The following is a 24,779-nucleotide window of genomic DNA, read 5'->3' on the forward strand; positions in this document are numbered from 1 at the left end:
ACTTATGTCAAATTAGAGGCTAATTTGCAGAGTTTTTTATTCCAGAAGTGAAAGGAGCTTACTGCCCTCTGGTGGGTCACCGAAGAGGAAGCCCACTCCATGATGGGCCACCTGGGAGACTCCTGGCTTTCCCTTTTCTCCAATGGGAGCTATTGTGGCCCTGAAGGCCCACCTGCTGAAGGTGCACTGAACTACTTAGCAATTTCTGTGTCCACAGCAGCAATGCCTCAGTGCAAAGAAAGATGTTGGTGAAAATTTGACTTCAGCACAATTGCTGGTTCATTTTACCCAACTTTCTATGAGCATGTTCCAACCCCTGTTTGAGATTTGGTTTGAGAGGTTCATATGAACTTCAGATGGGGTGATAACATGGTTATGTCAGCACTGTAAAACTATTTTTATTTGAAAAAAAATTCCTAAAAGAATAAAGTCATATGAGCACTAGCCAGAATAACTCCTGCCCCCTTGCCCACAATCCAAAGAATTCCCATTTAGGGCAATGGCCTTATTTGCAAAAGACACTAAGCACAAATTGAGTTTTTAACAATGCCTTAAACCAGAGAGATTACATTGGGAGGCCATAGGGTTTCCACCATCTAGAAGTTCAGGCTTCCAGCCTCTTCCCAGATCCTTATGCCTAAGGCAGAGAAAAGAATGAGGAAATCCCCAGTAGATCCAAGTCCAGGGCACGGGAAGATGCTTTCCTGTTCTTGTTCTGCAGGGACAATCATCTTTGCAGAGGAATAATGTTGCAGCTGGAAGAAAGAAAGAAAAGGAATGGTGTTAAGTTTGGTGCCTCCATTCAGGAAGATCAGGTGAGCCCTTCTGAGCTTTTCACCTACATTCTCTTATTCTTTCAAAGAAAATGCCCAGTCAGTGAAAGAACCAGAGAGACTCTTAGGAAAGATGGCAGGGTTCCCTCTGACACTATACCTGCAGTCTCATTCCTGCCACAAGTATTCATCACTAGTTTCCACACATTCTGGGGATTACCATCATTCCCCAACATCCCCCCAGCCTCCCCCACCCCCAAGCTTTCTATTTAACAAACACTCAATTGACGCCACACTGTGAATAAATGGAAACAGATACTTTACCCCAGCAGTCCTTTCCCCGCCCAGCGTGTTGGAACCAGTCTAAGCTGGTATTTCTCCCCTCTACGGATCACTGTCACATTCAGGGGCTTCTGTAAAGAAAATAAGGTAGTTTCATGTTCAGCCTTGTTAGTACTCAAAATTGAGGCTAAAATGCTGAGATGCCATTTTTCATCCATCATATTGGCACAGATTTTTATTTTAAGCATAATCCTGTGTTTAGTGAGAACATGGAGGGCATGCCACTCGTGGAACAGCCAGCGGTGCTGCAAATCAGTGCCATCTTCCTGGAGAAACATGTGTCCCCTAGAAAAAAATCTTTAAAAGGTACACACAAGATGCATTTCACAGAACTACAAAATGATATACAAGCAAAGTGTTCATTCCAGGATTGTTCATAAATTCAAAAACTGAAAACACCCAAAATGTCTATTAATAAGGTATTATTCAAATACAGTACAATAAACGAAGTGTTTTAGTAAAAACAAAACTATAAAAACAAAACCAGCAAAGTATGAACCCATCTGACTGTATTTTCTAAAAAGACATATGTGTCATTTATGTATACAAAGTTTTCTGGAAGAATATACAAAAAACTGTTGAAAGTGGTTACTTCTAGAGAGAAACACTAGTAGTTTGGAATAAGAGAATAGGAAGAAGTTTACTTTCATATCTTTCTGTACTATTAAATTTGTTAACCATGTGTATGTACTACTTTCTTTAATTAAAAACAAAGTGAGGGGTCATATGGTAATTCTATGTTTAATTTTTGAAGGAAGCGCCAAAGAAAATTAGAAGTGAAAACAAGCTGCCATCAAAATCTAAAACTTTTGTGCCTCAAAGGACACTATTAACAGAGTGAAAAGGCAACCCACACAATGGGAGAAAATATTTGCAAATCACATATCTAATAAGGGGTTAATATCCAGAATATATAAAGAACTCTTACGACTGAACAAGAAAAAACCAAACAACCTGATTAAAACATTAGCAAAGGACTTGGATAGACATTTCTCCAAAGTAGACACACAATGATCACAAATGAAAAGCACATGAAAAGATGCCCCACATCACTAAGCATCAGGGAAATGAAAATCAAAACCACAATGAGAGGCCACTACACACCAATTAGAATGGCTATTATAAAAATAACTCCAGAAAATAACAAGTGTTGGCAAGAATGTGGAGAAACTGGAACCCTTGGGGAATGTAAAACGCAGCTGCTATGGAAAACAGTATGGCAGTTCCTTCAAAAATTAAACAATTACCATATGATCCAGCAATTAAATTTCTGGGTATATATGCAAAGAAATGAAACCAGGAACTTGAATAGATGTTTCTATAACCATGTTCATAGTGGCATTATTCACAATAACAAAAAAGTAGATGCAACCCAAGTGTCCATAGCTAATGAATGGATGAACAATGTGGTATATCCATACCATGGAACTATGGATTGAATTGTGTCCCCCCAAAGTTTAATGTATTAGAAATTTAATCCCTACTGTGACACTGTTAAGAGGGTGGGAAATACTATATGGTAATTGAAAGGTGGGGCTTTAAAGAGGTGATTAGATTGTGAGGACCAATCTAGTGACTGATGTCCTAATGGGCAGATTAATCTATTGATGGTTTAATGGTGGTCATGTCGTGGTTCTGAGGGTTTTAAAAGGAGAATGTGTGAGGAGCTTTCTCACTCTAGCTCCACCATTTGCCACGAGACTGTGTGTCACTTTGCATAGTCACCAACAACAAGGCCCTCACCAGATGTGTTCCCTGGACTTTGGATTTCCCAGCCTCCAAAACTGTAAGCAATAAATATTGTTTCTTTACAAATTACCTGGTTTCAGCTATTTCTGTTATAAGCAACAGAAACAGACTAATACAACAACCATGTTCATACTGGCATTATTCACAATAGCAAGACAGAAGATGCAACTCAAGTGTCCGTCACTAATGAATGGATCAATGATGTGGTATGTCCATACCATGGAGTATTATTTAGCTGTAAAAAGGAAGGAAATTCTGATATATGCTCAACATACAGGAACCTTGAAGACATTATGCTAAGTGAATTAAGCCAGACACAAAAGGCCAAATACTGCATGATTCCACTGATATGAGGCACCTAGAGTAGTTACCTTCATAGAGACAGAAAAAAGAATGGTGGTTGCCAGCGGTTAGAGGGAGGGGAAACTGGGAAGTCACTGTTTAATAGGTACAAAGTTTCAGTTTGGGAGGATGAAAAGTTCTGGAGAGGGATGGTGGCAATGGTTGCAAAATACTGTGAATGTACTTAATGCCACAGAACTGGTACACTTTTAAATGGTTTAAATGGTACATTTTATATTACATATATTTACTACAAAAATGTATGGCAGATCTATCAATGTAATCTTTGAATCTGAAAAAATAAAGCATGAAGAAAAAAAATAGCAAGACACTGTTTTCCACCTAGATTGTCAAAGAATAGAAGACTGACAACACAGTTGGGGAGAGGTAAAGAAATAAGCACCCACATGCACTACTAATTAATGCAGGCTTACTGGAGGGCACCTTGGCAATGTCTATCAAATCTGTAAATGTGCATTACCTTTAACCCAGTAGTTCCATTTCTAGAAATACAACAGAAACCTTCACACAAGGCAAGGATACTCACCACACCACTGTTTGTGATGGCCAGACACTGGAAACAGCCTAAATGTCCAGGGGGGCTGGTTAAATAAAAGATGTGAACTGATAGGGCTGGCCAGTTAGCTCATTTGGTGAGAACGTGGGGCTGATAACACCAAGATCAAGGGTTCAGATCCCCATACTGGCCGGCCACCAAAAAAAAAGAAAATAAAGATGGTGAACTGAGCAATGGAATATTGTGGGATTAAGACATATACATACCAACATGGAAATTCCTTCAAAGAAAGGGGTAAAAAAATCCAGAGCAATATGTAGAGTAGGACTTGTTTGTGTCTTCTTTGTCAAACAGCAATCACTATAGACATATACATCCACACCCAGAAAATGGGGGAGGAACACACTGATGTGCTTAAAGTTTTGGGCAAGCTCGAAACCCAGAGGTCACCCTTGACACGCTCCGTCATGTTAAAGCCTCTCTGTATTACATACTCAGTGTCTCTCTGATTTGTCCACTTCCTTCCACTTCCACCCCATTAGATTATCATCTCTTGACTGGGCTGCTAAAACTCTGTCACCCCTCCGATCTGTTCTTTTCCAAGCATCAGAGAAATCTTTTCAAGACACACAGCCGTTTACATCTGTCACTCCCCAGCTTGGAAGTGTACAGTGGCTCCCTACCACTCCTCAGGAAAAAACAACAAAATCTTTACTAGGGACCACAAGGCCTGGCCTTGCATGGTCCATCCCTGCCTACCTCTCAGCCTCCCCGCTGCCCCTCCACTCTCCCTTACTCTGACTCAACCAACTTTCTTAGAGGTCTTTGATCCGCCCTCCTCAAGGCCTATGAATCTGCTTGAAGGCTCTTACCCCTGCCAACCTCCCCCATCTTGATAAACTTCAGTACACACCTAAGGGACACCTCCTCAGGAACACTCTCCTTCAAGCCCAACCTAAATCAGGACCCCAGTATTTACTCTCCTAGCCCCCATGCACCTTTTCCTTCACAACCTATCAGAGTGTATAACTACATACCTGCGATTATTTGATTAATGCCTGTCTCCCCCACCAAAGTGCTTCCAAGGCACTTTGTGTGTTTTGTTCCCTGCTGTAGCCCCAGCACCCAGCACACGCAGGGGAAGATACTAGGGGACGGGGTGACACAGGACTTTTATTTTTACTTTTAAAAAAAATCACATCATACAAAAGTATTTATAGAGATAAATATGCATTGTTTTTGAGACATAATTCACATACAATAAAATTCGCCATTTTAAAGGATACTATTCAGCAGCTTTTAGTATATTCAGAGAGTTGTGCACCCACCACCCCTATCTAATTTCAGAACAGTTTCATCACCCAAAAAGAAACGCCCTATTCATTAGCAGTCATTCCCCATTCCTTCCTCCCCGCAGCCTCTGGCAACCACTAAGCTACTTTCTGTTCCTATGTACCTTTTGGACAATTTCATATAAATGGAATCATACAGTATGTGACTTTTAATGTTGGCTCCTTTCACTTAGCATGACATCTTCAAGGTTCACCCATTTTATAGTATGTATCAGTACTTCATTCCTTTTTATGGCTGAATAAAAATATGCATTTTTATAATAAAGACAATAATGTTTTAAAATTTAAGATTTATATTCCTTTAAAAGTATTTGCATTTGATTCAGAAACTCCACCTTTTAGAAAGTTTTCTAAAGAAATAGAGATTTATTTACAAGAGTATTAATCTCCAAGTTTCCATAAAATTGGAAACCACCTAAATGTCTTATAAAAGAATGCTGTGAGTTTTCTTTTTTTCTTTTCTTTTCTTTTTTTTTTTTAAATTCACAAGACAGACAATGGAAACCCAGCTCCTTGATTCTCAAGCTGGACTCTGGTTCCGGGAGGATCCGTGGGCCCCTTGAGGGTCTGAGATTGAGGCTCAGCAGGCTCTGGCCTCACAACATGTAACCTACTCCACCCTCCAGCCCACCCACAGAAACTCAGCTCTTATCTGTCTGATAACATTGGAATTCCCCATGAAATTTCATTTGAAGAAAACGTTCTATTTGTTTAAAAATGCTAAATGACTACTTTCATAGAGAAGGATTTGTAGACCTACAAAAAAGCTGAGAATGTATTTAATTAGAAAAGGCAGGTTAAAAACCAGTAGTTATTATTAGTAATCACCCAAAACTGGAAACAACCTAAACATCCCTCACTGGTAAATGGATAAACAATCTGTAGAACATCTATACAGTGGAGTAGTACACAGCAATAAAAAGAAATGAATTACAGATACACATGACAACATGGAAGAATCTCAGAATCTTCTACACTGAGTGAAATAAGCCTCAAAAGGCTACATACTCTGTGATTCCAGTTCTTTGACATTCTGGAAAAGGTAGAAGTATAGGAATGGAGCACAGATTGGTGTTTGCCTGGGGATGGAGGTGGGAGAATGGTTAATCACAAAGAGACCTAAGGTAGTTTGGGGGGTGAGGGAACTGCTCAGCATCTTCGCTGTGGCGACAGTGACATGACCACATATGTTTGTCAAAAGTCATAAGACTGTACACTGTACATTTCTGTAGGTAAATTATACCTTAATCTATGCTGGTGTATGAGCAGACCTTCTTGAAGGACACACAGCTGGAAAGTGGCTGCCTCTGGAGGAGAGGAAATGGGCTTGGAGTGAGGGAGACTTTTCATTGTATGTTCTTTGGTTATCTTTTTACCATGTGTATATCTTCTCTCTTCCAGAATTAAATAAAAAGAATATTTACAAACAAACCGGTAACAATGAGCCCAGACAACTACAAAGTTTAAAAGTACGTGCATCAAGATACACAAGAGAAATGAGTAAACCATAACATACCAGAAAGCTAGGGAAAAAATGAAAAATAGAGACTTTGGGTAAATATGACAGAACAAACCTATGTCTGCATCTCTTCTAGAAACCTCACTAAAATGATGACAGAAGAGTGAAGAGATAACTAAGGTAAAAAGCCACAAAGACAAATAAATAAAATGGGAAAGGAGACTACAAAGATGAGAGATGGCAACAAAATGAAAAGTTTAAAGAAACTGGACAAGTGGTAACTGAGCAAGCAGAGAAAACAGAAACCTTTTAGGGAGTTTCAGAAGAGGTCCACAAATTCTTTGATATTTCTCCCTTCAAGAGGTAAAGCCTAATTCCCTTCCCTTTGAGTGTGGGCTGTACATAAGTGACTTGCTTCTAATGAATACAGTGGAATGTGCTAGTGTGTGTCTTTAGTGATTGGATCAAAAAAAGCACTGCTGCCTCCTCCTTGTTCTCCTTCTTGGGTCACTACCTCTGGGGGAAGCCAGCTGCCATGTTGTGAGGATGCTCAAGTAGCCTAGGAAGAAGCCCACATGACCAGGCAATGAAGCCTCCTACCAACATCCACACGAGTGAAAATGGATTTTCTAGTCTCAGTTGAACCTTTCGATGACTGCAGCCTCATGACAGGGCCTGAGCCAGAACCACCCACCTAGGCCACTGCTGGATGCCTGGCCCTCAGAAACTTAAGAGATAATAAATGTTTGTTGTTTAAAGCTGCTAAGTTTTCAGATGATTTTTTTTTAACTCAACAAGAGACAACAAATACATCCTTTATGGCAAGGAGTAATACAAGGGTGCTTCACAAAGGTCACAGAAAGATTCATATTATCTTTTAATTCTATTTTTCCCTGACCTTTGTGAAATACCTTTGTATATTAAAGGGAAGCTGACAGGATTTCTTCCAAGAAACTACAGATAGGCTCAGAACAGACCAGTGGAACAGAATAAAGAATCCCACTTACACCAATAGCTGCATATCAGTTAAAAAAAAAAAAAAGAATCCCACATATGTAGAAATTTGATATATAACAGAGATGGCAATGTAAATTAGTGGATAAAGTATTAAATATTCAATAAATGGTACTGAGACTACTACTATCCATTTGGGGAAAAAATTTAAGTTTGGTGCCCTGCTTCACACCATGCACAAAAATAAGTTTCAGGTGACATATATGAGAACATGTATCAACACAAAAACTTGTATATGAATGTTCACAGCAGTATTATTAATAATAGCCAAAAAGTGGAAAAACCCAAATGTCCATCAACTGATGAATGGATAAGTAAAATTTTGCATATCCATATAACGGAATATTATTCTGCCATAAAAAGGAATGAAAACTGACACACACTACATGAATAAACCTGGAAAATATGCTAAGCAAAAGATGTTAAGGGCTGGCCCGTGGCTCACTTGGGAGAGTGTGGTGCTGATAACACCAAGGCCACAGGTTCGGATCCCTATATAGGGATGGCTGGTTAGCTCACTTAGGAGAGTGTGGTGCTGACAACACCAAGTCAAGGGTTAAGATCCCCTTACCAGTCATCTTTAAAAAAAAAAAAAAAAGAAAGAAAGAAAGATGTTAATCACAAAAGACCACATATCATATGATCCCATTTATATGAAATGTCCTGAATAGGTAAATCCATATGGACAGAAAGTAGCTTAGTGGTCACCAGCGGTTGATGGGTATAAAAGGAATGGGAGGTGAGGGAGTGGTGACTGCTCATGAGTACAGGGTTTCTTTTTGAGGTGATGAAAATGTTCTAAAATTGATTGTGGTGGTGGTTCCACAATTCTGTGACTATACTAAAACCCACTGAATTATGCACTTTAAATGGGTGAATTATGTGGTATGTGAATTATATCTCAATAAAGCTGTTTTAAAAAATAAAAATAAATAAATTTCCAGATTGATTGAAAAAAACTAAAAATAAAACAATAAAAGTACTAAAATAACTTCTTTAAGCAGACATAAAATGCAAAAGCCATGAAGCAGAAAACTGATGAGTCTGACGAAATTAAAAAAAAATTTTTTGGGGGGCAGCTGGCTGGTACGGGGATCCAAACCCTTGACCTTGGTGTTATAACAATTTGCTCTAACCAACTGATCTAACTGGTCAGCCCCCTACAAAGTCAAAATTTTAAATGTCCATACAAATAGACTTAATGAAGGTGCTGGTGCAGAAACAATGGCCTGACCTCCAGCAGCAGTGCAGGCACCTGCCACTATCTCCTGGCTGGGAGCCTGCCTTCCAATGTGCTACACACAGGTGAGCAGGGGGGCCAATCTGGAACTGCATGTGTGCAAGACAAGCCCAGAGTTGCTGGTTACACCAAACATTTCATTTGGGAACCAAAAATTTTAGTAAATAATTTCTCTGGACTTTGAGCTCCATATTACTCTTGAAAAGTATGAACCCTTGCTTAAAAAAAACAGAAAAAACAAAACTTTTGTTGGTTTTAAATGAATGAGATGATTAAGCAGAAATGTTATTTAATGGCATGGAGTGCCAGAAACCAGAAAGCGGCAGCTGATTTTGAATTCCAATTCTTATTATACTTTTAAGAGGCTGAAATGGTCAAAATGCACATGAATCAAGTTCTAATCCACTTCTGTTTGATTAGCACTGTTCTACAGTACATTCCACCATCCTTTAAATTCTCAGGTATAGCTTTGGCAGGGAAGGACCCTATAATTTTAATAAATTGATAAAATGGATAAGTGAATTTTTAAATTAAAAAAAATTTTTAAGGAATTTATTTTTTAATTGAAATGTATTGATTATACATATTTATGGGGTACAAAGTTATATTTCAATATATATTTCAATGTATACAAAGTGTAATGATCAAATAAGGGTAGTTAGCATATCCGTCACTGCAAAAATTTATATCTTTATGATGAGAACATTTGATCTCCCTCTTCTAGCCATTTGAGAAATACAATAAGATATAGTTAATTATACATGCCTTAGCACTGCTATACACCACTAGAACTTATTTTCACTATCTAGCTATAATTTTGTGTCCTCTCACTATCCTCCCCCTCGAGCCTCTAGTAACTACAATTCTACTCTCTTCTAAGTGCGCTTTTTAAAAAAAACTTTCAAGTAGTCAAAGTCATGATAAATTAAAAGACAAGGAACTACCCAGGAGAAAATATATACAACATAAATAACAGGCAAAGATTTTATGCCTAGAATATATAAAGAATCCCTGGCTGGGTGATTACTCAGTTGGTAAGAGCAAGGTGTCATAACACCAAGGACAATGGTTTGGATCCCCATACCAGCCAGCCACCAGAAAAAAAAAGAAAAGAAAAGAAATAATCCCTACAAATCAATTTTTTAAAAGGACAAATAACCCAATAGAAAAAAAAATGGGAAAAAACATAAATAGGCAATTCAAAGAAATGAAAATATGAACATATAAAAAAAGATATTCAGGGGCCGGCCCGTGGCTCACTCAGGAGAGTGTGGTACTGATAACACCAAGGCCCCGGGTTCAGATCCCATATAGGGATGGCCGGTTAGCTCGCTGGCTGAGTGTGGTGCTGACAACACCAAGTCAAGGGTTAAGATCCCCTTACTAGTCATCTTTTTAAAAAATAATAATAAAAAATAAAAAAAATAAAAAATAAAAAAAGATATTCAACCTCACTGGTAATCAGGAAAACACAACTTAAAACAAGGTGCCATTCTAGCAAAAATTCTAAAAGGTCAATGATGATATGTGGTCCACTCACATACTATTCTGTCAGGGTATAAATTAATAATACCTTTTCAAATTACCTATTAAAATTTTAATTTGCAGGCTGGCCAGTTGGCTCAGCTGTTAGAGCACAGCCTTACAACACTAAGGTCATAGATTCAGATCCCTGTATTGGCCAGCTGCAAAGAAAAAAAATTTAACTTTCATACGCTCAGAGCCTGTAAAGGAAAAGCATTCTGGCAGAAGGAACAGCAAGTGAAAGGCTCTGAATAGGGTAACAGCACCATGAAGGCAGCAAAGTCCCCAGCAACGTTTCCTGGCCATGGCAATTCCAGGGTTATTGATAGATGCCAAGTGCTATGGTCTTAATGTTTGTATTCCCCCCAAATTCATATGTGGAAATCCTAACCCCCGACATGATGGTATCAAGAGGTGGGGCCTTCAGGAGGTCACTAGGTCATGAGGGCAGAGACCTTATGAATAGGATTAGAGGCCCCCGAGAGCTCCCTCCCCTCTTCCACCATGTTAGGACACAGCAAGAAGGTGCCATCTATGGACAAGGGACCCTCACCAGACACCAAGTCTGCCAGCACCCTGATCTTGGATTCCCAGCCTCCAGAACATGAGCAATACATTTCTGTTGTTTGTAAGCCACATGGTCTATGGTATTCAGTTAAAACACCTGAACAGACAAAGGCACCAAGTAGCCCCCAACTCACCCCCTCACTGTGCTGCACCACACCGCCAATGTTCTGCAGCGACTGGAAGTTGTGGGTGTTTACAGAACCAAACTCCACAATCTCATCATCCACTTGCAGACCCTACAGAGAGAAGATGGAAAATCAGCCTACAGGTTAAATGTGCTCCTGGTGTTTCAAAACCCATTTTAATGTCAAGGTCAAGAGCTTGTTTCCTATGGGATAGAACAGCAGGCTCAAAGCAAAGAGGTCAGGGATTTAGATACCTCATGCAGGAAGGGACAGTGGACAACTGGGCCACCTCCTTCTGGGAGTTCCTTCTAGGGCAGATCTAGTAAAAGGTGCCAGGTCTTCCCAACATCTGACAGCTAGTGGTTGTGGAGGCCTTAGGGAATGTGGGAAAAGCCAAACGCTGCTCTTTGGGGTCATGACCCAGGTTCAAGGACAAGAAGAGGCAGGCCAGTCTGGGTCCATTTTATTCAGCAGTCAAAATTTAGACAAGGAAGACATTTGCTCTAGAAGCCCCCAAACAAGCAGCCACAGGCACAAGGCTGACCCAGGACTAGAGTGACCCTTTCGTTCAGGAGCTGAGAACACAGACATCATTAATTCACCCCTGGGACAAATATCTCGAGGGCTGACTACATATAACAGTGCCATGGAAACAGTAGTGAATACGACGGACCTTACATGTAACTTACAGTCCTGTGCTCATTAAAGAAGACTGCAGGACCTGGATTCAAGACCCTGTCTCTCAGGAGCTATGTGTCCTGACACAAGTTACTTCAGATCTCTCAGGCTCTAACTCATGGGTGAAATGGGGTAAAGATTAGTACCTATGCCAGAGGGTGGCTGTGGGATTAGATATTAAATACATGTCCATCTACAAACCTGTACACGAATGTTCACAGCAGCACTCTTCATGGTAGCCAAAAGGTAGAAACAACCCAAATGTCCATTAACTGATGAATGGATAAACAAAATGTGGTCTATCCATACGATGGAATATTTTTTGTCCATAAAAAGGAATGAAGTACTGACATATGCTACAACATGGATGAATCTTGAAATTATGCCGAGTAAAAGAAGACAGACATATAATGTATGATTCCATTTGTATGAAATATTCAGAATAGGCATATCCACAGAGACAGACAGGAGACTGGTGGTTGTCAGGGGCTAGGGGGAGATGGGAGATCAGGGGGTGATGCCAAGGCAGTACAGGGTTTCTTTCTTAGGCAGTGAAAATATTGTTAAAAAAATTTTTATTCTTTTTGTTTGTTTGTTTCGGTAGCTGGCTGGCACCAGAATCTGAACCCGTGACCTTGGTTAAAAGGCTGCACTCTAACCAAATGAGCTAACTGGCCAGCCAATGTTCTAAAATTGATTGTGGTGACAGATGCATAGCTCTGTGAATATACTAAAAGCCACTGATTGTATATATTAAATGGGTAAATTTTACGGTATGTGAATTATATCTCAATAATGCTGTTAATTTTTTAAAAATATGCCAGGTAAGATGTATAACTCATCTGGCAGGACACCTAGAGCAAATGGCAGCTATTGACATTCTCATTCCTATTATTCAGTGCCCAGCTAAAATGAGCCCCAAGAAGAGATCCTTTATTCCTCTCTTGGGACATTTATCACCTTCCGTCTTGTGACCCAGTCGTCACTGGGAACAGGCATCCTCCCCACCTGTTTAGTGGGCAGCGGGGCCTCTCTCCAAAATCCTGGCCCCCTGTACACAACAGACCTCAGTAAGTGTATGCTGAATAAGTAAATGAATTCAGGTCTTCCCACTCCCCCAGCCCCACCCCCACTGCAAGGCTACCTGACCCAAAATGTCCCCTGGGTGTGCATTTGGGTGGCTGGGCCCTGGATTACCGCAATGCTGGCTGGGGAGCCAGGGCTGATGCTGTTCACTTTGGCGAAGGCCTGAAGAGGGCTGTGCCTCTCACTCTGGCCCACTTTGTGGCTCATGGCCTCTTTGTGGGCCTCAGCCATGTCCTGAGCTTGCTTCTCCTTGTCACGAGCGTGGAGCTGATGCAGGGCCTCCTCCACCTGCTTCATTACCGCCTTGTGATCATTCTGCAGGCCTGGGATGAGAACCACCATTTCAGGAGCAAAGAAAGACAGCCAAGGATACAAGACTCCTGCATTCATTCACTGAATATTTAATGAGCACTTATTAAATGCCACACGTAAGGGTAGAGGCTGAGGACATATCTATGACCAAGACATAGGCCCTAACCTCATGAAGCTTGCAGTCTAGCAAGGGAAAGCAGCTATGGAACAAATAATTACAATAACATCTGAGGACTGCATAAAGGCCTAGCCAGCAGGGGAGCCTGATCTTGCTAGTCTAGGGGTCATCCCCACTGAGACCTGAAAGGTGAGCAGAAGTAAGACACCATCTAATTGACCCCACAGCCATGAAATCAGATGCACACAAGGGGCAAGCGGTGGTCATGCAAGTGAGTGACATGGGCTGCGTGGAAGGAAGATTTCATTTTCTTTTAAATCTTCTAGAAGAAAAAATGACACATACACATAGTAAAACATGACTGAAACATTCAGTCTGGGAGAGGTAACAGGCAGTTAGCTAAACGACACCCCTGCTACTGGGCTCTTGCCAAGTGCTGGGGTTTGAGAGGCAGAGCAAGTCTTGCGAAATCTCTAGTTTTTCTAGAAAAGCTGGAATTTGGGAGCTTTTGGGTGAAATCCTGATTTTTCAGTACTGATAGCTAATTTGAAATGTGGACTACCATGCCAATCAAACAAGTCACGTCTGCAGGCCAATCCAACAGCTGGCATTTTGATAACTTCTTTTTTTAACCTAAACACAACCTCCCCCACTGCTCAGATTCTGCACCTTTATTCAAGCCAGATCACTCACACAATACCCTGTGAGGAGTTTCAAAGAAAGCCTGAGCAGACCAGCATTGTCAGCCAACCCTGTCAAGCACCTGCAAGTTGCAGGTTTTCAGACTTTCTAGGTGCCTTTACCTGTAGGTTTGCTGGGCTGCCTGTTCTGGTTCCCCTGCCCTTGTCAGTTTGGAGCAAAGGCAGGGCCCTCAGGTACTGCGGGACTTAGGTACTCAACCCACAAGAGCAGACAAGAGAAAAGAACACAGATTTGAATAAGTGGAGACACATACCTAGGCAGGAAGACTTAAAATGGTGTTGGTATATAATATATCATCACCCTCTACCTAGAAAAGGCCCCCTCCCACATGATAAGGTCCATGAGGGTTCCCAGCATTGTCAGCAATGCCTGGCACATTATAAATATTCAATATACAGCTGTTGGGTAACAAATGAAAGACTTTATTTACAATATATTACAATTCTAAACAGAATTCAAATTTCCCCCCCCAGAGAAAATGTTTCTGCTGTATACTTCAAAAAACAAATTTGCAATTGTAACAAAAGTACCATACTAATATAAGCTGTTAATAATAGGGAAAACTGTGTAGAGTGTGTGGGACCTCTCTGTATTATTTTCCCAATTTTTACACAAATTTAAAGCAGTTCTAAAAAACGTCTATTTTTAAAAATAAAATAAACTTGTGAGAATAGTTTTTCAAAAGAAGACCAATAAGGAACAATTGCTCAAGCAGATTCTTAAGTGTAATAAAGTCATTAAGACAGTGTGATATTAGCACCCAAAGAACAGACCAATAGAACAGTGTAAAAAGCCCAGAAATAGACCTAAAAACTTAATATGTAATACTGCCAGCATTTAGGATTAGTGGGGAAAGAATGGACTATTACATAAATGACACTGGGACATCAGGCTAACCTTTTAGAGAAAAATAAGTCAGCGCCCTCCCTCACACTGCAGCCCAGCACTTCTCAAATTTCCCCCAGAGTCCTCCTAACTGCAGAAGCAAGTGGGCTACATCCCCGTGGAGTCTAGAAGTTTAGCCAAAAGCCCCAAACTTCCCTCAAGCTTGATTGTCCTAACATGGTTTTCCCCAATGTAACAATGAAACATTTCTTTTCCCCAAATCTTCACGGAAAAGTGATGCTCTGAGAAGTTGTTCTATGATCATACTGTGGCTCTGAGGAACCTTTGGCATCTTAAGCTGTACCCCACCCTAGGGGTTACCTGGACCCCAGTTTGAGAAACATATCCTTATATCAAAACATGATGCAGAAGGACAAGGTATAAATAGATTAAAATCAGACTTCGGATCAAAATGGCGGAATAGATGATCCCCAGCGTCACTCTCTCCCACAATCAACAAATTTACAATTATTAAAAAGTAACAACTGCCAAGCTAGGGCCACTAGAGCTCAGGGGAAGAGGAGGAGAGACCTACAGAGTTCATGAAGGCAGGAGAAGCCATGATGAGAGAAGGAAGGGACTGCTCCTTCAACCATTTGGAGCCCCAGCCATTTCACGGCTGGCCATGGTGAGCACATGGAGCAAGAGCTGGCAAAAGCCAATGCTGTGCTCTTTGTATGAAGTTGCTTGGAGATTGCAAGGGAGAAGAGGACCTTGGCGGACCCCAGGCCAGCAAGACCACCAACAGGGTTCCCATGGACCTATATAGGAGCAAGGAGCCATAGACAACTCATAAAAGGAGCCATTCAGAGGCCAGTGAATCATCCCAAGGGACCAGCACATGGCCCATCCCACGGGAAGTGTTTGGAGTGTGGGCAGAGATGGGCCCACTGGGGGAACATTGGGGCATAGCATGGACAGCTGATCTGCCCTCCAATCAGCACAGGCCCACTCAATGGAGACTAGTCAGGAATACAGAACTGCAGGGGGTGCAGTTTGCTGAAAAGACTCAGGCCCAGACCAGAGTTTCCACACAACCCAGGTGTACCAGATCTTACAAGACCCAGAAGTGCTTACCAGGTCAACAATTAAAACCTGAGCTGCACAAAAAGACTTCCCCAGAGAATCAGCAGCAAAGAAACAATTTAGCTCAACCACAGGGCTCAAGTGCTGGTTCTCACAGGAAGTTCCCCCATTTTAGAAGTAAGCAAAGGACAACAAATTAGTTCCAGTGCAGAGTTTAAGTGGTGGGAATAGCGAATAATCCAACACAGAACTGAAAGAAAAAACAAAAAACCCACAGATCAGAGACAAAGTTCTGATATTAACCAGTAAAGGTCTAACACCATCAAAGAACACCTATAGGGCCAGCTCCGTGGCTCAGTCAGGAGAGTGTGGTGCCGATAACACCAAGGCCGTGGGTTCAGATCCCTATATAGGGATGGCTGGTTCACTCACTTGGAGACCGTGGTGCTGACGACATCAAGTCAAGATCCCCTTTCCAGTCATCTTAAAAAAAAAACACCTATAAAACCTAGAAGGACCAGAAGCCCCCGAGGCTCCCAAGTTGGGGTGGTGGAGGGCCAAGGGCCTCAGCCACACACCCCTGATATCTGCATCCAGCCCAGCGACAACCACCAGGCCACCACGAGAAGCTCCCTGGGCTCCTGAGCCAGGGCAGTAGGGGCCAAGGGCCTCAACCACACCCCCCACATCCACATCCAGTCCAGCCACAACCAAGCTGCTGCCAGAAGCCCCCTGGGCTCCCCTGCTGAGATGAGGGGAGTGCCACAGGCCTCGACCATGCCTGTGCTTCTTCCTTCTCCCACCCTACCTCCCTCCCTTTCCCTTCTCCCCCTCCCCACCAACTGCTCCACATCTTAGAATGTAAAATAATAATAAATTAAATTTTTAGAAAAAAAGAAAACATATTGTTCTTCAATTAAAAAAAAAGAAATCATTAACTGAAAAATGAGTATGATAAATTCTCTTCTAATTCAACTTTGTGATAGAGACTGCTAGCTGCTATCTATAGTAGGGTGAATAATGGCACCCAAGGACATGTCCTAATCCCCAGAACCTCTGAATATGTGACCTTACATGGCAAAAGGGACTTTGCAGGTGTGAGTAAATTGAGGACCTTGAGACAGGAATATTATCTTGGATTATCCAGGTGGGCCCAATGTCATCACAGGGGTTGTTGTAAATGAAAGAGGGGGGCAGGAAGGTGAGGGAAAGAGATGTGATGACAGAATCTGAGACTAGAGAGATGAGACCGCTGGCTTTGAAGATAGAAGAGGGCCGGGAGCCAAGAAATGTGGGCAGCCTCTAGAATCTGGAAAAGGCATGGAAACAGGTTCTCTCCTAGACCTTCCAGAAGGAGCCAGACCTGCTGACGCCTTGATTTCAGTCCAGTGAGACCCCCTTTGGACTTCTCCAGACCTATAAGATAATAAATTTGTGTTGTTTTAAGCCACTAGGTCTGCTGTCATTTGTCATGGCAGAAACAGAAAGCTGATATACCCAACTTCTACTCTCTGCTAGTTCCTTAGTTAAAAATGAATAAAAATACATAAAAGATTTTATATAGGATAATGACATAGGAGTGTAGTACATTCCCCAGCTTTTCTTACAGCCGGAAGAGCCTATGAGGGAAAAGCAAAAAAAATGACACACGCGGTAGGGGTAGAACTTGCAGGAAAGATCCTTAAAAGGTGGTGCTAGCTGGCATAGGAACTTTTGCTCTTCCTACCTTCTTCCTTCCTTTTCCTCCTGCCTGGAACATGCACTGTGCTCTTGAACACGGACACACAGCCTGAGTTTCTGCTGACCAGCCCTGCACTGCTTACCTCCAAGGGTCCCTACTAAGAGACATTTTATATCTTTTATGTTTGAGTGACCGTAGTCAGATCATATCATGAACAGCTGAACCTATATCCTAACACACACATAGTGGATTAGATATGGACTGTAAGCAACATTGGACTTGGGTTTCTGTTGTTATTTCAATAAAATTTCCACAATGAAATGAAGTTGTTTTTTTTTTTTTTTTTTTGTGACCAGCCGCACCGAGCGCACTGGCCATCCCTATATAGGATCCGAACCCGCGGCAGGAGCGCCGCAGCACTCCCAGCGCTGCACTCTCCCGAGTGCGCCACGGGGTCGGCCCTGAAATGAAGTTCTTAAAAACAAAATGAAAAAGTGAAACCACGAATATGGAACCCATTCTCCTGGTTCTCAGTACCTTGATGGGGACAATGAGATAATCCCATCAAGGCAGAAGAGAGGGCAGCAGATAGTATCAAATATTGGTGATTTCATCTGTGTGCCTTCAGCACCCCCCACCTCCAAGGTGGGGGACAGTCCCCTGAGGGCCACTCACAAATGATGTTGTGCCTTGCAGTGCGAACTTGGTACAGATCCACATCTGAGCGGGGGTAGCCCTCGAGGTCCACCAACGGCTCGTTCATCCCAACTCCTTTTTGCTGGAAAGAAGAAACATGGTTTAACAAGAATTAACAGGTGTAACATCTCCAGACCTTTCTCCTTCACAGTCATAATAAAGGCAACAGTAATGAAAATTGCCACATATTGATCATTTAGCACAGACCAGACACTTTACCCACATCTTCTCACAACTACCTGAGGTGGGCACTATTGTTTAAATGAATCTTTAACAACACAAGTAATGCACAGATACGTTCTCCTTTTTCAAGGTTAGAACAGTGCAGATAAAACCAAAGACTCCTTTGAGCATCATCCCAAGGCCAGTCTCTTCCTCAGCTTCTCCAAACCCTCCTTCTTATGGGCAGGTGACACCTGGCAGGTGGCCTTGGAAGCTGGAGGGGAGTGAAAACTCCAAAGAGCATCCAGCTGTGGCAGGGTTTTGATTCTTCTGAAAATAAAAAGATCTAAAAGGGTTTTCAAAGAAGCTCTTCATCCCTGGAAGGATACACTGATATCACTGATTGCCCCCAGGAAGAGGAATTGGGTGGCTGGGGACAGGGGAGGGAGAGAGACTTTTCATTTCATATCCTTTTGTATGTTTTGAACTTTGAGCACGGGAATATATTCCCTATTCAAAACAATACATCTGTTCTAACATTTTAAAGTCTTTTCCTACGTAAGTCAGAGGACAGTGCACAAAAGCAATGAAACACATCACATGGTGTAGGGCAGGGGCTTTGCTGTTGGTTAGACTTTGATTTGTACAAACTGGGTATCCTTGGCTCAGACCTTCCCTTTTCTAAGCCTCAGCTTCCTCAATTATAAAATGGGAGGAATAGCACTCATCTCCCTTACTACCAATTGCTACAACTAATGAGTTGACATAAGTAGAGTGCTTAGCACAGTGCCAGGCACATACATAGTGTAGTGGGTTGAATGGTGGCCCCCAAAAGATATGTCCACATCCTAATCTTCAGAACCTATGACTGTGACCTTATTTGGAAAAAAGGTCTTTGCAGATGTAATTGAGGATCTTGAGATATGATCATCTTGGATTTAGGGTGGGCCCTAAATCCAGTAACCAATGTCCTTATTAAAAAAAGGCAAAGGGAGACTTGGGACACAGAGACATAGAAAGAAGCCCATGTGAAGATGGAGGCAGAGACTGAAGTCACACAGCTATGAGCCAAAGACTGCCGGCAGCCACCATAAGTTAGGAGACAAGCATGGACCAGATTCTCCCTCACAGCCTCCAAAAGGAGCCAACCCTGCCGACAACTGGATTTCAGACTTCTCACCTCCGGAACTGTGAGAGAGTAAGTTTCTGTTGTTTTAAGCCACCGAGTTTGTCAGAATTTGTTATGGTGGCCCTAGGAAACTACTATGCATAGAAAGTAATAAATGGTGTCTGTAATTATTAGTCAGTCCAGGTACAAGCTGCCCAGTGTACACAGGCACTGAGAAGAGGAATTCCATTCACTTTTCTCCCTTTCTCTCTGGAAGCCTCTGAGTTACACTCAAGCCTACCGTCTCCTGTTGGGAGGAAAGGGTTCTACATATACCCTTAGCACAGGACTCTATAGATTCTCCATACATGTGCCAAGGGCTAAATACCTGCATCTATCTCCTGCCTTCCCACAAAGACTGAGTTGCCTGGCCTTTGAGAATCAATACCACATAAGATACTGCTTCCCAAAGTGTGGGACTCATACCACAGGCGGCTCACACACAGGGCATTAAATAACCTTGAATCTAAAATATTTACTTCTTTTCTAGTTGTTTTTAATCCTTCAATAATCAAAGAGAAAGTCCCCATTCAGTGCTGGTCTTTACAACACACCCAGATTACTTGCTATCTCTGGGCCCCTCCATTTTAAAAACAGTTCTATTAAGATACAATTCACATACAATATAATTGACCCATTTAAATTGTACAAGTCAATGGCTTTTAGTCTACTCACAGAGTTGTGCAACCACCACTGCAACTAGTTTTAGTACACACTCACCCCCAAAAAGAAACCTCAGACTCAACAGCAGTCACTCCCATTCCCCCTCCCCCCATAACCTGGCAACCAGTAAACTACTTTCTATCTCTCTGCATTGGCCTATTCTGGACATTTCACATAAATGGAATCATACAATATGTGGTCTTTTGTGACTAACTTCTTTCACTCAGCATAATGTTTTCAAGGTTTATTCATGTTATAGCATGTACCAATATTTCATTCCTTTTTATTGCTGAATAATATCCCATTATATTGATATACCACACTTTATAAGTTGTAGATATTTGGGTTGTTTCTACTTCCTGGCTATTGTGAACAATTTTGCTATAAAGATTTCGATACAAGTTTTTGTATGGACATAGGTTTTCAATTCTCTTGGGAATACAGCTAGGAACAGAATTGCTGGATTATATGGTAACTCTATGTTTAACCTTTTGAGGAACTGCCACACTGTTTGCCACAGCGGCTGCCCCAATTTACATTCCCATCAGCAATGCTGGAGGGTTCCAGTTTCTCCACGTCTTCCCTAATACTTGTTATTACCAGTCTTTGTGATTACAGCCATCCCTGAGGGTGTGACGTGGTATCTCACTGCAGTTTTGATTTGCATTTCCCTAAAGGCTAATAATGTTCAGCATCTTTTCATGTGCTTATTGAACATCTGTACTGACCATATTTTCTTTGAAGAAATGTCTATTCAGATCCTTTGCCTATTTTTTAATTGGGTTGTCTTTTTATTATAGAGCTGTAAGAGCTCTTACTAAATTCTACATACTAGCCCCTTTTCAGGTACGTGATTTGCAAATATTTTCTCCCATTCTGTGGCTTGTCTTTTCACTTTCTCAACTGTGTCCTTTGAAAGATAAGTTTTTAATTTTGAAATCCAATGTATCATTTTTTCTTTTGTAGCTTTTGCTTTTGGTGCCATATCTAAGAAGGCTTTGCCTAATTCAAGGTCACAAAGATTTACTCCTATGCTTTATTCTAAAAGATTCATAGTTGTGGCTCTCCACTTTTTTTTTTTTTAAACAAACATAGAACAGGCTTAAAGCCTTCAACTAGCAACAGTAGCTAGCTAGAAGCACTTACCATATTGTAACACCTTGATAAGCATTTCTACCTTATATTTAAGGGAAGAGATTCTTATTTTCCATATACACTGGAGTTATAAAATTTCCTTTTAAGATAAATTTATGGAAGTAAAAGAGTGGGTCAACTTAAAGAAAAATATCAAGGGAATAACAGTACAAGAGGCACATGGATACTGTATAACATCCTGCTTGTAGGAGAAAAGTAACTAAAGTTTGAGAAACTTCTGGCAACTTGCTTCAAAGCACAGATTATGGATTAAACAGGCCTGAGGTCTGAATCTCACTTTCTGACTCTGAGCAAGTGACTTCCCCTTTCTGAGCTACAGAGGCACATACCAACTTTACAGGGTAGTTGTGAGGATTTCATTACATAACATACACACAAACCAGCACCCTTCGGGCATATAGTCAGCACCCAGTAAAAGGGTTCCCTGGCCTCCATATAATACTCCACCTTACTCCCATCACCTAAAATGCATTCCATCCCACCCTATTTGGGTGTAATTAATTTACTCTTCCTCTGCAAATTGATTTGTGGTTTCACACTAGATGGCATTAAGAAAATTTGTATCAGCTTTGGAGCCAGACAGACTTGGGAACCAGACCCACCGCTGCCACTTCCTAACTATATGACCCTAGGCAAGGGTTTGCCCCACTCTATGTCTCGGTTTCCTCCTCTTACAATAAGGATAACGCGCCTTACCTGTCACTCAAGAACGGTCTTTAGACCACTGGCATCAGCATCGCTGGGAGTTTGCTATTAATGCAGAATTTGACCCCTGCCCCAATCAGAATCTGTATTTTAACAAGATCCCGAGGTGAGTCACATACACACTGAAGTTTAAGAAGCTCTGATGGGCAGTAGTTAGCAAAGCACATGACACTAGTAAACGTTCAGTAAGGACCCATGGTGGTGGTGATTATCTCCCTGTCTCTGCAAACATTAGCTTTGTGACCTTAGGCAAGTTTAAGTTAAGTAACAACTCAGTTTACTTTTCTCTAAAGTGGAGAAAATAACAGCATATCCACCTCAAAGTGTTGTTGTGAGGATTTAATGAGCTAGCGAATATAAAGCACTCATGCCAGCGCCTAGCACAGTAAAGGCTCCATAAACGCTTGCTAGAAACCAGTACTGTATTAGTTAACGTCCCCTGCCTGCACTACCTGCTGCCGACAGAGGCCGCAGTTGAGGCGTCTTGGGCCTCCCAGGGAGTAAAAAAAAAAAAACCATAGCTGAGCTCCCAAGCGGAGCCCGTCCCGGCCTCCCAGTCCTCCCGGATCTGGGGGCCAAGTCAGGAGGCCCTGGGCAGCCCCCCACGCCTGCCCGGGGGCCCCGAGGCCACACTCACGCTCTCCAGGACGTCATAATTGGCCTGGATCTGCGCCTCGATCTCCTCCTTGCGCCGCATTAGCTCCTGGACGTCGCCGACAGTCACCACGCCGGCCCGCGACGGGCCTCCGCTCTGCCTGGCTTCTTTCTCTGACATCGTGGACCTCTGCCGGGGAACTTGGACACCCGGCTTCCCGGCTACGGACGCCGGAGGAGGCTCTGACTACGGCTCCGCCCGCAGGCCAAAACACCGAAGCCGTTCGCGACTAGGAGAAGCGAGGGACGAGGCTTTCGCCGAGGGGCGGAGTCACCGGAAGCCACACCCTCCTCGAACCTGTGGGCCTGTGGTGACCCGGCAGAATTACCGTGGGGAGGTAGAGGTGGGGATGATCTCTCCCTAGCTGACTCATTTTCTTTCCTCGTTCGTTCAACAAACATTTATTGAGCACCTATGTATGTATGTGCCAGAGAACTCTGCGTGACCCCGCAGTTCAATTCTTCACATCTACATACCCCTTGTGGATTTTTTTTAAATATCCTTTCAGCTTTTTGGTTTTGAGTTTGCTTTTTTTTTTTTTGCCCTTGAGGATTTTTATGCAACATATTCAGGTTCCTTATCCCTCATTTAATAAACCCTATAAACCTGGGTTCAAATCCAGGCTCTTGCCACTTACTGCAATCTGTGTGACATTAGATAAATTACTTCACTTCTCTGAGCCTCAGTTTCCTCATCTGTGAAATGGTGCAATATATTGATAGCAATCTATCTCTAAGAGATTTCCTTCTATCAGCAAATTCTCATTGACTACTTTCTATGTGCTATACACTGTCCTAGGTGCTGGCAATATGAAGAATTGTGAAGCCCTGGGCTCAGTGCCTCTCACATATTAAGGTTTCTGTAAGTTCTAGTAAAAATAGTAGTGATGATAGTAATCATAGTATTTATCAAATACAATGTGCCAAACATTGCTCTAAGTGTCTTACACGTACATGGGTATTTCAGAAAGTTCGTGGAAAAACAATTAAAAGATAATATGAACCTTTCCATGAACTTTTTGAAGTACCCCCACATTAATTCAACAGCCTCATGAAACAAGGATTATTATTATCCTCATTAGACAGCTGAGAAAACCATCTCAACAACCGACTTGCTCAACTAGCAAAATATGAAGCCAAAGTTACAGCTTAACCAAACGATCAAACTTAAGGTTTTAGCATGTGCCCCTAATATTTTGCATTGAAAAGGACACAACCTAACCTAGGTAGTGTTCAAGCATGTTTGCCCTGAATCCAACCATAGGAAAACAGACAAATTCAAATTGAGGGACATTCTGCAAAACAACTGGCCTGAAGTCTTCAAAAAGGTCAATGTTATGAAATACATGGGGGGTAGGAGTGTAAGTCTGCCTGGTTAGCTTACTTGGTTAGAGAGTGGTATTGATAACACCAAGATCAAGGGTTTGGATCTCCATACCCATCAGCCACCAAAAAAAATAAATAAATAAAATAAAGACTAAAGAGATTCAACAACAAATTGCAATGTGTGATCTTTGATTGGATCTTGGTTCTACCCTCCCCCCCATAAGAAAGTTACAAGGGATATTTTGGGGCCGGTTGGGGAAACTTGAACACAGTGTAGTGTGTGTGGCTGGCCCTGTGGGGATCTGAACCCCTGACCTTGGTGTTATAACACCATGCTCTAACTGACTGAGCTAACTGGCCAGTCAATGTTAAATTTCCTGATTTTGATACTTGTACTGTGGACATGTAAGATGATGTCTTTAGGTCTAGCCAGTTAGCTGAGTTGCTTAGAGCATGGTACTGATAACCAAGGTCCAGAGTTCAATCCCCGTAACAGCTAGCCACAAAAAAAAAAGAAAGAAAAAAAGAAAAGAAAAGAAAAAGAAAATATACAAATATATGTTAGTAGATAAAATGAAAAAGTGTGGCAAAATGTAAATAATTGATGACTCTAGGTAAAACATATGAACATTCTTTATACTATTTTTGCAACATTTTTTGTAAGTTTGATATCATTTCAAAGTAAAAAGCTAGGTCCGACCCCATGGCGCACTCGGGAGAGTGCGGCACTGAGAACGCAGCAGTGCTCCCGCCGCAGG

The 24,779-nt window shown here is 41.8% G+C and overlaps 1 protein-coding gene across 2 annotated transcripts; it reads right to left on the reverse strand.

The window, feature by feature from the left end:
• Positions 1-365: 365 nt before the first annotated feature.
• On the reverse strand, positions 366-22,902 carry PSMD9 (proteasome 26S subunit, non-ATPase 9). 2 transcript variants are annotated; one of them, XM_063086946.1, is made up of 6 exons: positions 22,679-22,902; positions 18,168-18,270; positions 12,880-13,091; positions 11,014-11,115; positions 1,098-1,186; positions 366-755 (listed from the first exon to the last, which is right to left on the reverse strand). In XM_063086946.1, exons 1-6 carry the CDS (start codon positions 22,814-22,816, stop codon positions 728-730), a joined length of 672 nt encoding a protein of 223 aa, XP_062943016.1. In that variant the 5' UTR covers positions 22,817-22,902; the 3' UTR covers positions 366-727. The 2 variants fall into 2 exon arrangements, with proteins under 2 accessions (XP_062943016.1, XP_062943017.1); XM_063086947.1 differs by lacking the exons at positions 12,880-13,091; positions 18,168-18,270.
• Positions 22,903-24,779: the final 1,877 nt, after the last annotated feature.

The sequence above is a fragment of the Cynocephalus volans genome, chromosome 2 (genome assembly GCF_027409185.1).
Source record: "Cynocephalus volans isolate mCynVol1 chromosome 2, mCynVol1.pri, whole genome shotgun sequence".
Classification (NCBI taxonomy): Eukaryota; Metazoa; Chordata; class Mammalia; order Dermoptera; family Cynocephalidae; genus Cynocephalus; species Cynocephalus volans.

Excerpts from the sequence above, each read along its gene's own strand:
- PSMD9 (XM_063086946.1), bottom strand. The coding sequence starts at position 22,816 with ATGTCAGAGAAAGAAGCCAGGCAGAGCGGAGGCCCGTCGCGGGCCGGC. Across the intron at positions 18,271-22,678 it reads ATTATGACGTCCTGGAGAGC|CAAAAAGGAGTTGGGATGAA; the intron begins GTGAGTGTGGCC and ends TCTTCTTTCCAG. Across the intron at positions 11,116-12,879 it reads GCTCCCCAGCCAGCATTGCG|GGTCTGCAAGTGGATGATGA; the intron begins GTAATCCAGGGC and ends TTCTCTCTGTAG.